At 43.1% G+C, this 12,724-nt stretch overlaps 1 protein-coding gene across 6 annotated transcripts in view; it reads left to right on the top strand.

Annotated features, from left to right (window-relative positions):
- Positions 1–12,724, top strand: part of SEMA5B (semaphorin 5B) — a 260,527-nt gene that overhangs the window by 171,298 nt on the left and 76,505 nt on the right. For all 6 annotated transcript variants that reach the window (XM_068687501.1, XM_068687504.1, XM_068687502.1 and 3 more), the window contains exon 7: positions 5,963–6,025. In XM_068687501.1, the coding sequence (XP_068543602.1) occupies positions 5,963–6,025 (63 nt within the window). The remainder of the gene's footprint in view (positions 1–5,962; positions 6,026–12,724) is intronic.

The following is a 12,724-nucleotide window of genomic DNA, read 5'->3' as shown; positions in this document are numbered from 1 at the left end:
TCAGGCATGTTTATCACAGTTTTAATGAATTACCTGCGTTGGAACTTCAGAAATGGCCTCTAGGGTATTAAGCTCCTGTGCTCTGTTATGAAGAAGTTGGATTTCAATAAGTTATTATTTATAGAGCGCTGTAAATGTGCCTCGTCCTTGAGAGACAAAAGCCAATGCTTCAAAAAGGAATTTCACTTTCCACTTTTAGACTGAGGCAACAGGTCTTTATGGAGAAGTCCTGTAGGTTTTAATAGGGAAGAAGTAACTAAAGTGGTGTAGAAATGTTTTTTACAATATGCTTAATAGAAACCTAAGTTAAACAAGAACCTTTTCATGGATTTTCTGGACCCAGCCTATAGAAATGACTTTCAGGGGGGGTTTTATTTCTTAGTGCTAGACTCGGTGCTTACCAATTTGTGTGTAATGCTGTAGAATTTGCCTGGGGGAGGGTAGATTAACACTGGTGCTGTCTTCTGTGGAGACTGCAAGGTATATAGAAACAAAGAAATAAACTTAAAAATGGATTTGTCATTATCTGCAAGAATTCTGTGGCTTGTATTTTAGAGGTACAATACGTGTTTATCAATATGGATGAAAAGGCTAAGGCTGACATCATGTAGGGAAGTAAAGTGGCTTCTGAATTGTCACTGCCTAAAGGACTTGCCTGCACCCTAATTTAGCAAAGTCCTTAAGTATGTGATTAAGCCAAACTGGCCTAGTAGGGCATGTAAATATGTCCATTGAAGTTGGCAGTATTACAATGCAGTCCAGAAGCATGGTCCCTTTATAACCCCTCTCCCCTGACTTGGAGAAGAGTTTCCATGCCTTGCTGTGAGATGAGCTGCTCAGAGAGCAATTTCTAAATGTAAATAAGAAATACAGATTTAGGGCTGGTGTAAGGAACACAGGAAGCCACCTTTGGAGCAAGTCTTCCCTGTGCAGTTACTGGAAAGGAAGATGTAAAGAAATACATAGGGAAAGAAATGATTCTGCCAGCTCCAGTGCACAACCGCTGCCATCCCACAGCGCCTCCTGCCCTCCTTCCTCACGGGTAACTCAGCGAAGGGTGATGTGACCAGCAGACTGGCCAGGGTGCCCTGCACAGCACAAGCAGAGAACCAAATCACCTCTTATTCCTCGGGCAGACTGAGAAGCCTCCTGCGTGCACTGCAGAGGGGTGATGGAAGTGGAGGCCCCTGCTGCTAGCAGTCCTGCAAGCCTGAGGCTGGCGGACATGGTGCTGCTGCTGCTGCCATCGTCAGCAGGAACCCGAGGAGCTCAGCACCTGGGAGAAAATGCTGGGCTTCTCACAGACTCAGTTCCGGGTTTTCTGCCGTAAGCCTGTACTTGTTTGTTCATCTCCTTCCAAACATACACCGTGCACATTTTTGTGTTACACTTTTTCCCCATAACAGGAGAGAACAGCATGATTCCCGGCCTGTCTGCAGGCGTGCGAGGCTGCCAGTAGCTTGTACAGAGCATTTATTTAATGGGAGTGAGGTTGGTAACAGATGGATGGGTTTATATTAAGAGAGTTTAGAAACTAAGAATGGGTTTAATTTACCCGATAAATACGCATGTAACCTATTCTAGTCCAATCTTCACTTTCTAGTTTTAAAGCAGTGTTCAGGTTTTGAGCAAAAAGCTCCAGCAACCTCTGTTGTTTAGGTACAGTGCAGGGATTAGTCTGTGCTTAATCTATTAAATTCACATGTGGTGGTTGAATTAATTATAAATTGCTGGCCTGAATGTAAAAGCTGGTCCACAGAAGTTGAGGAGATTTTCACATCAGCATGTGAGGATGCACACACCTATTGATAACAGGACTTGCTAGTGACAGGCAGGTACTTTGGATGCCAATGCTGGGATGTGCAGGTAATTAAATAAGTGTATCTAGAAAGTTTCTCTCAGCAGTGTGTGCTGAATAACTGATTTGACGGCTTATGATGAGCTAGAATTTCTAGATCAGTGTTGATCTGCAGCGTGAACTGGGAGCAAACCGTGATGCTCATAACTTATTAGAAGAGACGTTCTCTTTCTTTTTGTGGCTGGGTCTAGCATTTGAATGCTTATATATGCACTGAGCATAGTCACTGTAATGCATTTCTGTCAATTTTCTTCTTGGCCAGTGTTGCACCATGTGCATACACATAGTTGTGTGACTGTAGTTGTTCTCCTTCGTGTGATTTCCTAAAAATGCTTACATAACACATGCCTCCTCCCCATTTTTCTTCTTTTTTTTTTCTTAAAAAATAAAAAAAGAGCCTGCAGAGAGCTCAAGAACAGAGATAGAGATGGATGTGAAGAAGCAGCTATCCATGCAAATGTGCTGAATGGAAGGCCCATTAATTGCATTTTCAGTTCAGAGACTGAGTTGGTAGCACTCTCGCGCCTATCAGCGCAGATGGCTGGGCAGTCCTGCTCATGGTTTGTGTGGCTCTTCCCTTACACAGCAGCTGCAGCCCTGAGCTGCTTGTTTCATTCATACAGCATCTGAATCCAGTGCTCATCCATTCTGCACATGGACCTTGTGGTTGTACAGGAGGTGCTCGAAGTGACTGGGAACACTGTTACAAGCTGCATTTCTATGGGAGATGCAGAAGGGAAGGGATGCTCTAGAGTTTGTAAGGAACTGATGTGAGGAGCTGAAATGCTGTTGGTAAGGATGTAAGAGGAGGAACTGCTGATGTCCTGCCACCCTGACAACCTAGAAATGTGTTTGCTTGGTTGCTTAAGCATGTACGAGGTAGAGAAGGAGCTAGGAGGAAGAACATACCGTCCTGTATTTGTCTGTAGTCTTACTGCCAGCTTTGTCATATCTTTATCCAGGCTGTTTTCCATGACCCATGCCACCAAAGTTGTTTTTTTGCTGCATGGGTCTAGAGGTGTCCACTCTGCTGCTTTTGATGAGCAGATGTAGCAGGAGATACAAAAATAATCCCAGATATGTTTTCTGGAGCTAGGGAACTTAAATGGCTCAGACAACTGAGAAAACAAATTATAAATTCAGGATGATGACCCAACTGTGTGACCAAAAACGTCTGGTGGATACATTTTGTACCACAGCCAAGAGTGCAGAGGCAGCTTTCAGCAGGAAAAACAAATAGTATTCACTTGGTTATAGTTTGAGTTAGGGGCAAAAAGAATCTAAGGCAGAGGAAGATACTTTAATTTGGGAAGGAAAGGCTTGGGCTGAGCATGCCAGTGAGATGCAGGAAGTAGAGCGCCAGCATTGCACAGGGAGTTTGCACAGAAAGCCCAGGACAACAGAGATGACTGCAGTAGGATCTGAAAAGACAGCTGATCAGTCAAGTAAAGAAACCAAAGCTGGAAAGCTTATGCTAAGGTGCCAAGCTCAGAGATCTGAGGCTGCCCAGGACCTCTCGCCAGCTCCAACCCAAAGGCTATGACCACAGATGTATAAGGGCTCCACAGAGCCTGGCAGAAGGACTTGTCTCGGCTTTGGGTCAGCTGGCTGGTACATGCTCATACCCTGGAGTACGATATTTAAACACACATTTGCTGCTTGGCCTTGTAATTATATTTTTATTATCGACATGATGTTCTTTGCAGGGTCATGAATATTTTCGTTGAGTCACTAGAGGTCATTGGAGTTACTCAACCCTCAGACTAGTTTCTCCCTGTCCCACCAAAGATTTGTGAGACTTGTAAAATATGCTCCGGATTGCCATATAGCTTAATTAGCCTCTGAGCTCTAATGAAGTGCAGCCTGACTAATGGTGCAGTCACAAACAACATGTTCCTGTAATTTGGGCCGTCACCAAGAACTTCTGTTATCACTAGACTCATCAAGGTGGTGCTTCAGAAAGCTGAAGGGCACTGTTGCCTGATGAAATGCAGCGTTTTGCACCAAGAACATAGCTGGAGGGGATCGGTGCTCTGACACGAGCTGTGTTTGCGACATGCCGCAGAGCCGTGGCTGCAGGTGGCTGGCAGCAGGAGCGAGGTGTCCCTGAGGAGCCCGTATTCTTCTGCTGCTCTGCTACGATCCCACAGGAACCAGAGCACTGATCGCTGTAGTAACCCACGATTTTTGTTTTCATTTTGGCCTGCCAAGCACTGTTAAGTTAAACCAGGCAGTGTAATGGAGAGTGCCCTGTCCCCGTTCCTGAAATGGAACGAAGAGGCACCTTATAAGCGATCTCTTTTCTGGAGTTGTTTTATATTAAGCTTCTCAAAAATTGATCCACAGTCCAAAACTGCTGTGGACAGATGAACGAGGGCCAGAGTTGGGACTGGAGATCAAAACGCCGCCGTGTAGTTGTTTTGCAGATGTCAAGGCTTCCTGGGAGTTGCCAGTCAAAATTTCTTGCTGTTCTGTAACAGCTTATCGCAGCGAGCTTTCTCATCTGATGACATATCCCCTCTCAGGATATGGCTACACGATCCTTTCCAGCAAGGACTCATCCCAGCTCTCACACAAACACTTCTGAGGCACAAGCTTTTGGCCTTCAGCCTGGCTTGGACTGCAGCGCATGGGAGCTATTTCCCAAGCGACTCCTAGGGAAAGATCTCCGCTCTTCCCTTCTCCCACCAAACCTCTGCATTTGCTCATAAAGCTTTACTTAAGCCAAATCGAACTGAATTTTCAGCGGATGGACAAGATAGCATTTTTTGGAGTAAGGAAGAAATACGCCTTCTCCAAAAGTTAGATGTATAAATGCATTTCCTGGGCGGTGGCAATATTTCTTGTGGTTATGAGCAAGTATCTTCATGGCACTATGGTGGAGTTATTTGTTTGCTTGTTTTTTGGGGGGCAGATTCATTCCCTCTCCTTGGTAGTCTCCTATCTTTCTCCAGCAAGAAGCAGGATTTATCATGTGTCAGGGGGACAATTTCTATGGAAGACTAGGGTTTAAAAAAAATAAAATTGGCTGCACTGAAAAAGTTCAAGAAGAGTTCAGATCCGGGCCAAACTTTGAAGCCATTTCCTGTGTGGGTAATGTACTGGGAAAAAAAAGAAATCTGGCTCTTTTAGGGGAGCTTTGGATCTGTATCTGAACTTTGCAAGCATGGCCTTTCCCTGTGAAACAAAGCTATTTTTCTTGTTCGCAGAATGATGTATTATGTATAGCATGGATGTTTATATGTATTTTCACCTCCAGCTAACAATACCTGCTTGGATTTGTTAGAACTATTTTTAAAAAGTACTGGGGGGAGGAAAAATGCAGAGGGCATAGAACGTTTGGGTATGTTTCTGATTTTTTCTTAAATCTAAAAATTATAACACAGCTTTGCTGGTCTTGACCTTCCTTGCAAAGGAAGGGGCCACTTTGCTCTGAAGGAGTTACGCAAGGCTGGCTGGGGACTCCCACCAGCTCTTGGTCCAGATCTTGCAGTCCTCAGTCAATTGGGCCCACCGCATTTTACTCCACCTCAGGGTCTGGCCCCATTTCTCCGACATCACCAGTCACCATCCAGCCTTTCTCCACTCTTCTCGTCTGTCTGGGTTTTGCTTGTCCACCCACAGTTCTTGTTTTATCCAGCTCACGTCACTGCAGGGTTACTTAGAAGGTGATAATCTTGAGGGTAAATTTGAGGAGACCACCGCATCTGTAGGCAACTACTGGGTTTGCTGTTGGGAATGTTTTTATTTTGGTGATGAGGGCCAGTGGTTTTATACAGCACTGTCCTGCTTGAAAATGGGTGAGGACTCAGCATCTGGGACTTGTGTCTTGGACCTTCCAGTTGAATGATGACCAGAAGTTGTATTTACATGTAAATTAAAGCCTTGCCTTTGTTAACATTCCAGTTGCTTCTGCCTCTGGACATTTCATCTATTTATCATTTGTGTGCACTGTGAGCACAGTGGGAGCGAGATACATGTTTACTGTCACAACAGCTCTTGTAAATTGGGCTGTATAAATTTCTGGAGATGCTTGTTTTTGGGAGTCTCCAGACATGGTGGTTGGTGGCATTGTTGTGTGACTTGTGCGTTTTGGTTTCTCAGGCAACAGCATGGGGTTCAGATGAAGACACCAGGAGGTCCTGTCAAAGTAAAGGGAAAACAGAGGTAAGTTTTCCTTCGCTACAGACATGCTATGGGTGAATTTATTTACATCATTCCATTAGAAATCCCCACAGGGAGCATCTGACACCAGCTTGAGCCCATAAATCTGCAGCTGTTCGGAGCTAGTACCGCAAGTGCCCGAGCACCACAGAGCAACCATTTCAAAGGCTACCTGTCCAAGTTATTAGACTTGCACTACATGAAATTTATAGGTAATTTCACTGCTGGAGAGGACACAGTTTGTGACATATCAAGGATCAGTGTGCTGGCAAATCCAGGGAAACATCTTGTAGTGGGTCTGAGGCTGGTCAGGTTGGCTTAGTCTCAGTACTCAGCAGCGAGCCGTTGGCGTTTGGCCACGTGGGCCTGTGTCTGATACTTGTTCGCAGTTAGAGCTGATTTTTGTATAATTCCCTTGAACATGAGAATTGAATCCGCTAGGACACTGCAGTTCTTTTCAGGTGGAATGTCACAGAGCTCCTTGGGAGGCCAGCACAGTCTGCTAAGCTGCGGCTCAAACCCAGAACTGTTTGAACTAAGGCGTGCTATCTCAGACGTCTGAAGTTTGCAGACATTTCTGACTGAAGCACGGGTCCTCTTCTGCCCCACTTCTGAGAAACTAAAACAAAACCATGTACTGAAAACAAGAAGTATTTTGATTTTTCAAATGTGGTGTTGGTACTGTTCAAACACGTTCAGGCCTTAACTGAGAGGGTGTCCTGTTGTCCTAAATATTATACCACAAAGAGTTTTCAGTCTAAACCAAAGGAGTTGGAAGATAATCATGATCTTTGCTGTAGACTTGGACAGTCAAGCAGAGAGTGCTTGTGTGGCTTGCCCAAAATCTGGAGTTCTGCCAAGTTCCAGTTGAGTGCTTCAAGCATGGGATTATATGATTTTCCATTGACCACATTCATTTCACATAATAAACTGTACGTGATTATTGTGTTAACTTGCATATACACAAAAATGTCAGCTTGAATTTTGTAGGATGAGCAACAAAGAGCTTCATGTAGTTTTGGAGAATAGGGAATATCAGTATCCTCGAACATGTTTTAGAGTTTGTGTAGGGACTGCTTTGTGTAGGAAAATGCCAGCCACTATAAGAAGAACCCAAAAGAAGATGAACAACATTAAAAAACTCTAAAACCCAAGACACAAGGAGTTTTTTAATCTGTGGTCTTTGTACTTTAAAACGTATACTCTAAAGAAAGGATTTTACTCTTTACTCCCATTGTAAAAATTTGTGAACCTTAGTCCATTGTTCATGAAGAATTTGAATTTATAACCCAGAATTATTTTGTCAGCCCCCAGATAAAACCCTATGAGATTCCATGCACTCGACTGAACAAATTCTAGGATAATTTCAATTTATTATTTTTACTGTCATGCCAAAAGAAAGCAATGGTCTGAGCATTTTTGCTGCTGCTGCTGCCTCCACACACTGCAAAGAGTCTGCCAAATATTTCATGAGGATGGTGCTCCAAACAGCTGAGTTTATGCTGCTTGTTATCCAGAGCTTAAAATTGTTTGGTGGGTGCAGGAGCCTTGGATGTGCCGTTTTGAGAAACAATAATTAATCAGATTGTTAGACACTTCTTGACATACAATTAATGGCAAACAGAGGTGTTGACTAAGAGTATGACAAGAAGACATGGAGCTACGAAGAAAGGCAGAAGGATTCTGCAGTAGATAAGTACACTCAGATCTCCCAAGTCTGTATCTACTTTTGCCTGTATGTCCATGGATGAATCCCTCCTGGGAGTCTACACATTCACTGCTCATTACACTGTAGAGAAATGACTTAGTGCTAGCTCCAAATACCACATAGAGCTTATCAAGCTGATGAACAGCTCTACTCCAGCTGAGAAGTCCAGCTCTGACTTCGTGTCTTTCTTTGGTTGGGTAAATGCATCAGGCAAGGGCAACACAATGTGAATATTTCTATTTATGCTGTGTGATAGTGGTACAAGAACCAGAGCTCTGTCTGCCTCAGCTCTGCTTTGTCAAAACTTGACTAATGGCAGTTTTCTACATAGCACAGATGATTTGATGATAAATATGCTCAGAATTGTCAGGCACTGAGATATGTGGTGATAAAGGCTAGAAATAAGGAGGACCTTTGGCTCTTAGATTAATTCACAGTGTAGTTTGGGTAAGTTATATGACTGGTTCATTTTCCTTACCCGTTTAATAATGTCTTTATTTTAAGATGAAGTTTTCAAAGCTACCTAGTGTATAAAAATGCCTTTTTCTTATGCTCGTTGAGTATCTAAATTGGATTCTCCCTGCTGCTTAGAAAATCTCCTCCTAAAATGCCTGGAGTTTTACCATAAGGAAAATAAGAAGTACAAGAGTAAAAGCTACAAAATGCTTATCACGGAAAGATAATTACCATGGCGTGATGATCACTCCACATTCGAGAACCAACTGGACAGAGAAAAGGGAGATGAGAAATCTGTTTCCCAGATTTAAGGCCACTAGGTCTTTTCCTCAGACACCTTGTGTAGCTCTGGCCAGAAGTTTCACCTGCCTGTTCCAAAACTGAGCTCAGTAACTTGTCTTTGGCTGCTGCACCTTCCTGAGGAAGGCAGAAGGTTTTGAATCAAGCAGGCCGACTGCATGCTTTGCTGGCTTGATCAAATGGCTGATCACCTTCACTGTTAACAGCATGTACTTTATTTCCTGTTTGAATCTGGCTTCAGTTTTGGGTGTCTGTGTCTCTTTTTGCCCTTCTCTTCTAGATTAAGGAGCTCTTTAGTTACCAATATTCTTTTTTTCTTGATAAACCATTTATATGCTCTTGTCAAGTCAGTACTTAGACTTTTTGGTAATGTAAAAAGCTGAGCTCTCCAAGCTGTTCTCTAACTCATTCCTCCACTGCTATTGAATATTTTTGTGTCTGTTTTCTTCACACTCCAATTTTTCACCTGTATTCCCACGTCAATCTCTAATGCCTGAATGTGATTAAAATAGTCTTCCACCTCTTCTTCGCCCTCTGTTCATGTACTCAGCAGTTCTTCTGTCACAGGAGATCATGCAGAATTGCCTAGTCACTGTGACCACTAAATCTTTTTCACAGTTGCTAGTTTGGGGATGTAATCTCCCGGTCTATACATAAAGTCCTTTTGTTCCTTACTTTTTAATGTATAATATCTTTTAAAAATGTATTTTGTTTGTTGGGTATAGCTCACCAACCAGCCTAATATATATGTCTGCTTTGGCTTCATTGTAATTGCTATTTTTCTTATCATTGGGTTATCCACAAATTCTGGTTAGGAAAAATGTTGATACTGGACCTTGACATCTGGGTCCCTGCTAGAACAGCAACTTTGTGTATGATTTTTCTCAGAGGACTTCATTTCAGTCCACGCATTTATCAGATTTTAATCCTTTAAAGTACATGTACTTGAACTCCATTTTAAAAGTAACTCTCTACTATATGTCATGCGGTATTAAAATATACACTTCAGAAAACTCTCTTTCATTTATATTGCTATTTTTGTCAACCAAAGCTTGTGGTTTCCTCAAAGAATTGTATGTGCTTTATTTGCCATGTCGCTGGAGATCCATGCTGGCTTCCTCTAGTAATTATTCCTATTTTTGCAGCATTTATAAAATGCATCCTGATCAGCACCTTAAAACTCTCCCCTGGAAACCATCCACCATACTGAGACAGACTGCAGAGAACAAAATCGGCATTATGCTGCCTTTCTTTCTGCCTTCCAAGTGATATCACCCAGAGGTTGTAGTTAAAATGAGCGATGGATAGAGTGCAAGGGGAAGAGGTGCCACTAGATCAAAATGTATTTAATTTCATTAGGAGCTGCTCAGCTTCTAGTCTGTAATTGGTTTGTCTCTGCATAACAGCCCATCTACCACATCTAAGGAATTTTGCCTGACATAGAAATCTGTGGCTTTCTAAACAAGCGCCCTTTGGTCTTTGTCTTGTCTGAGCATAAAATTATTTGTTCACTTTCCCAAAGCAGCACACCGCCATTTCAAAGAGAAGGGAACTGTTTGTGAAAATGGCAAAGCTCCAGCTCTTCCGTGCTGTCCTAAGGACTTTGGGTAGCAAGGGGAAAGATGATGCACTGATAATACTTCTGGAGCGAGAAAGAACCGAGGGAAACATCTGATAGGGATCCAGCTACTGTTTGTCCTAGACTGGCTGTCTCCCTTTCCTTGTATGATGTCCTGATACAGGCGATTCTTGGATTCACACAAGGTTGCAGGGAAATCCTGGCCCACGGTTTCAACCCCAATAAATGGGTTTGGCTCAGAAGTTGCTAGGCTAATGGAGGAATCTGCTATTTTAGGCCTTCGAGTGGCTGTCATTCAGAGGATGTGTCCTCTGGTCATCTAATGTGGCTGGGAATCGCCATACAAAGAACAGGCACCCAGATCTGACAGGCACCATATCAATCCACAGGTAACTGTGAGGCAGACAGATGGTTTTTCTTCTCCCCTTTCTAGCTGTTTCTAGAAATCTGAACTTCCATACCTACTACTGCTAAACTATCAGCTCCCTAATTTGATTTGAAGTCCATTAAAGAAAACTTGGCTGGAAAAATCATTAGTGATTCTCTTTGGTATTTATGGCACTCAGAGGAGAAAGACAGCTTGGTCGGGGTGTTGGCTTAGGCTGATTAGTAAACTATTTGTCCAAAGAAATAACATAGATATCTAGAAGCATGTTAATAACAGTGCTCAAAAACATGTCAGGTTATGATTAAAAAAAAAAAAATTGGGATGAACTGCAACAAATAAATATTTGCTGTACTCTAAAATGTCATTGAGGGTAAACATGGAGTTCTGGCCAGTTCTCTGAACTGCAGGCTGTACTTCAGAGCCAGTGTGTTTACTTTTATAGTAATAAAGGGCTTTGGGCGTGGCTGGTGTAGCTAGTAAGTGTAGCTAAACAGACCAGAGCATCCAGTGGTTGAGGAGCAGGGAGTGCGGTGGGACCTGCCAGATCAGCGGAGGACAGAAATCCTCTCTTCCACCACATGTGTAGACAGCAGGAATAATCTGGCTGGCCAGCAGTGCAGGAGCCGTCTGTGGGTACAGCTGCCAGCACACTGAGCCATGTTTCTGGTTGATCTACCCCCGGATGCCTCCCGATGTGGCTCCTGCTTTCTCTGCTGGCAGCCTAGCACAGTGCTGCTGGCTGTGCTGACACCGAGCATCGCGCTGTCCTGCCGCATCGCTGGGGGCCAAACCTGGCTACTCAGGAGTACTGTGGAGGATAAATTGCATCAGTAGGGAAACAACCTCCCATCATGGCAACATGTCCTGAAACCAGAATTCCTTTCTTTTTGCAGCTTGTGGATTTTGTTAGAGTCTTGTAGATGTGGCCAGGAGGAGCTGAATGGAAAAGAGGAGCCAGGTTTCAAAGAAGTAGCCCCTGCCTGTGCTGATCTAGCTAGGGAGAACAGGCAGGCTTTGGGTCGCTGTGGACCAGTCTTCATGAGTTTTTGGTAAAACTTGCTGTTTCTACTCGAGATGTCCTCATTCCCCACATACACCCCCCTCTACCTGTTTTATCTCGCTGTGTTCTGGCCTCAGTGAACTCCTGGCAGTGAGCTCTGCAGATTAATTGCACGTTGTGTGAAACTATTTTCATTATTTTGTAGCTCTGTTAGAAGGCTGTAGCTGCATCTTTGCCAAGTTTCATCCTATTTCTCCTCTTAAATACCCTGGCCTAACCCCAAGATAAATTTCCATATTCTGAAGAGTTTGTATTTCTTACTGAGGACAACAGACAACCTGAAACAGCTATTTTCCTGATAGAGCATGTAACTGTGTTTTTAGTCTATGATCAAAATGTATTGGTATGTGATGAAATACTGTTAGCTAAAAAAAAAAAAAAATCGAAAATCAAAAAGCAGATCTCAGAAAACAGCTTGAGTGGTTTATTCAAAGTAAAGGCCAATTAAAGCAGTGCCTATATACGGTTAGGCCTTCAAAGGAAAAATGCCTCTGTACAATGAGATTAAGGGCTTATAACATTTCAGAACTCCAGTGTTCGGAGATGACAGATGAAACAACTCAAGAAGCACCTACAGCTGGCTTATTCCTTGCATCCTGAAAATGTCTTTTAGAATTTTACCTCAAACTGAAGCCAGCAGGAGTTCAGCCCCTCCATTTGCTGGTCTGTCCACGCGAATGAATGGAGTAACACTTTGGGTTTTGGGGCTGGAAATGTGCTTTCAAAGCAGGCTGACATCTGTATTGCTAGAAAGAGCCCTGCTCCTACCCACAGCGGTGGACATTACACCATTCACAGACACAGTGAAATCTAAATGTTGCAAGCCTAAAATAAATGAGAATGGGCTTAAAGTGAGGAGGGGCATGAGGGGATTCAATAAAGATTAAGCTTTACCAGTGATGTACTCCTCCTAGGAAAACAAGGGTCATTAGACTAGGGGAAAGTGATTTCTGCTCAGTCTAAGGCCTTGTCTGCAAAAAGCACCAGTATCCGGTAATTCGGAGGAAGGAATGAGAACCCCAAAGTCAATAACATGTATTTCAGAGGAAAATCAGAGATATGTTTAATGCTCCGGCTGTGAGCCACAGGTTTTTATCAGCACTGCCATATATTTAATGATAATCCCAACTAATATAACTGGGTTATTCTCATTAACCATATAAATATTGAGTCTTCTCCCTTTATTTAAATCCTTAATCTCATGATCCCAA

Source organism: Anas acuta, chromosome 6, assembly GCF_963932015.1.
Source record: "Anas acuta chromosome 6, bAnaAcu1.1, whole genome shotgun sequence".
Lineage (NCBI taxonomy): Eukaryota > Metazoa > Chordata > Aves > Anseriformes > Anatidae > Anas > Anas acuta.
Note: the sequence above shows the minus strand (reverse complement) of the source record. Positions and strands in the feature narration are given on the sequence as shown.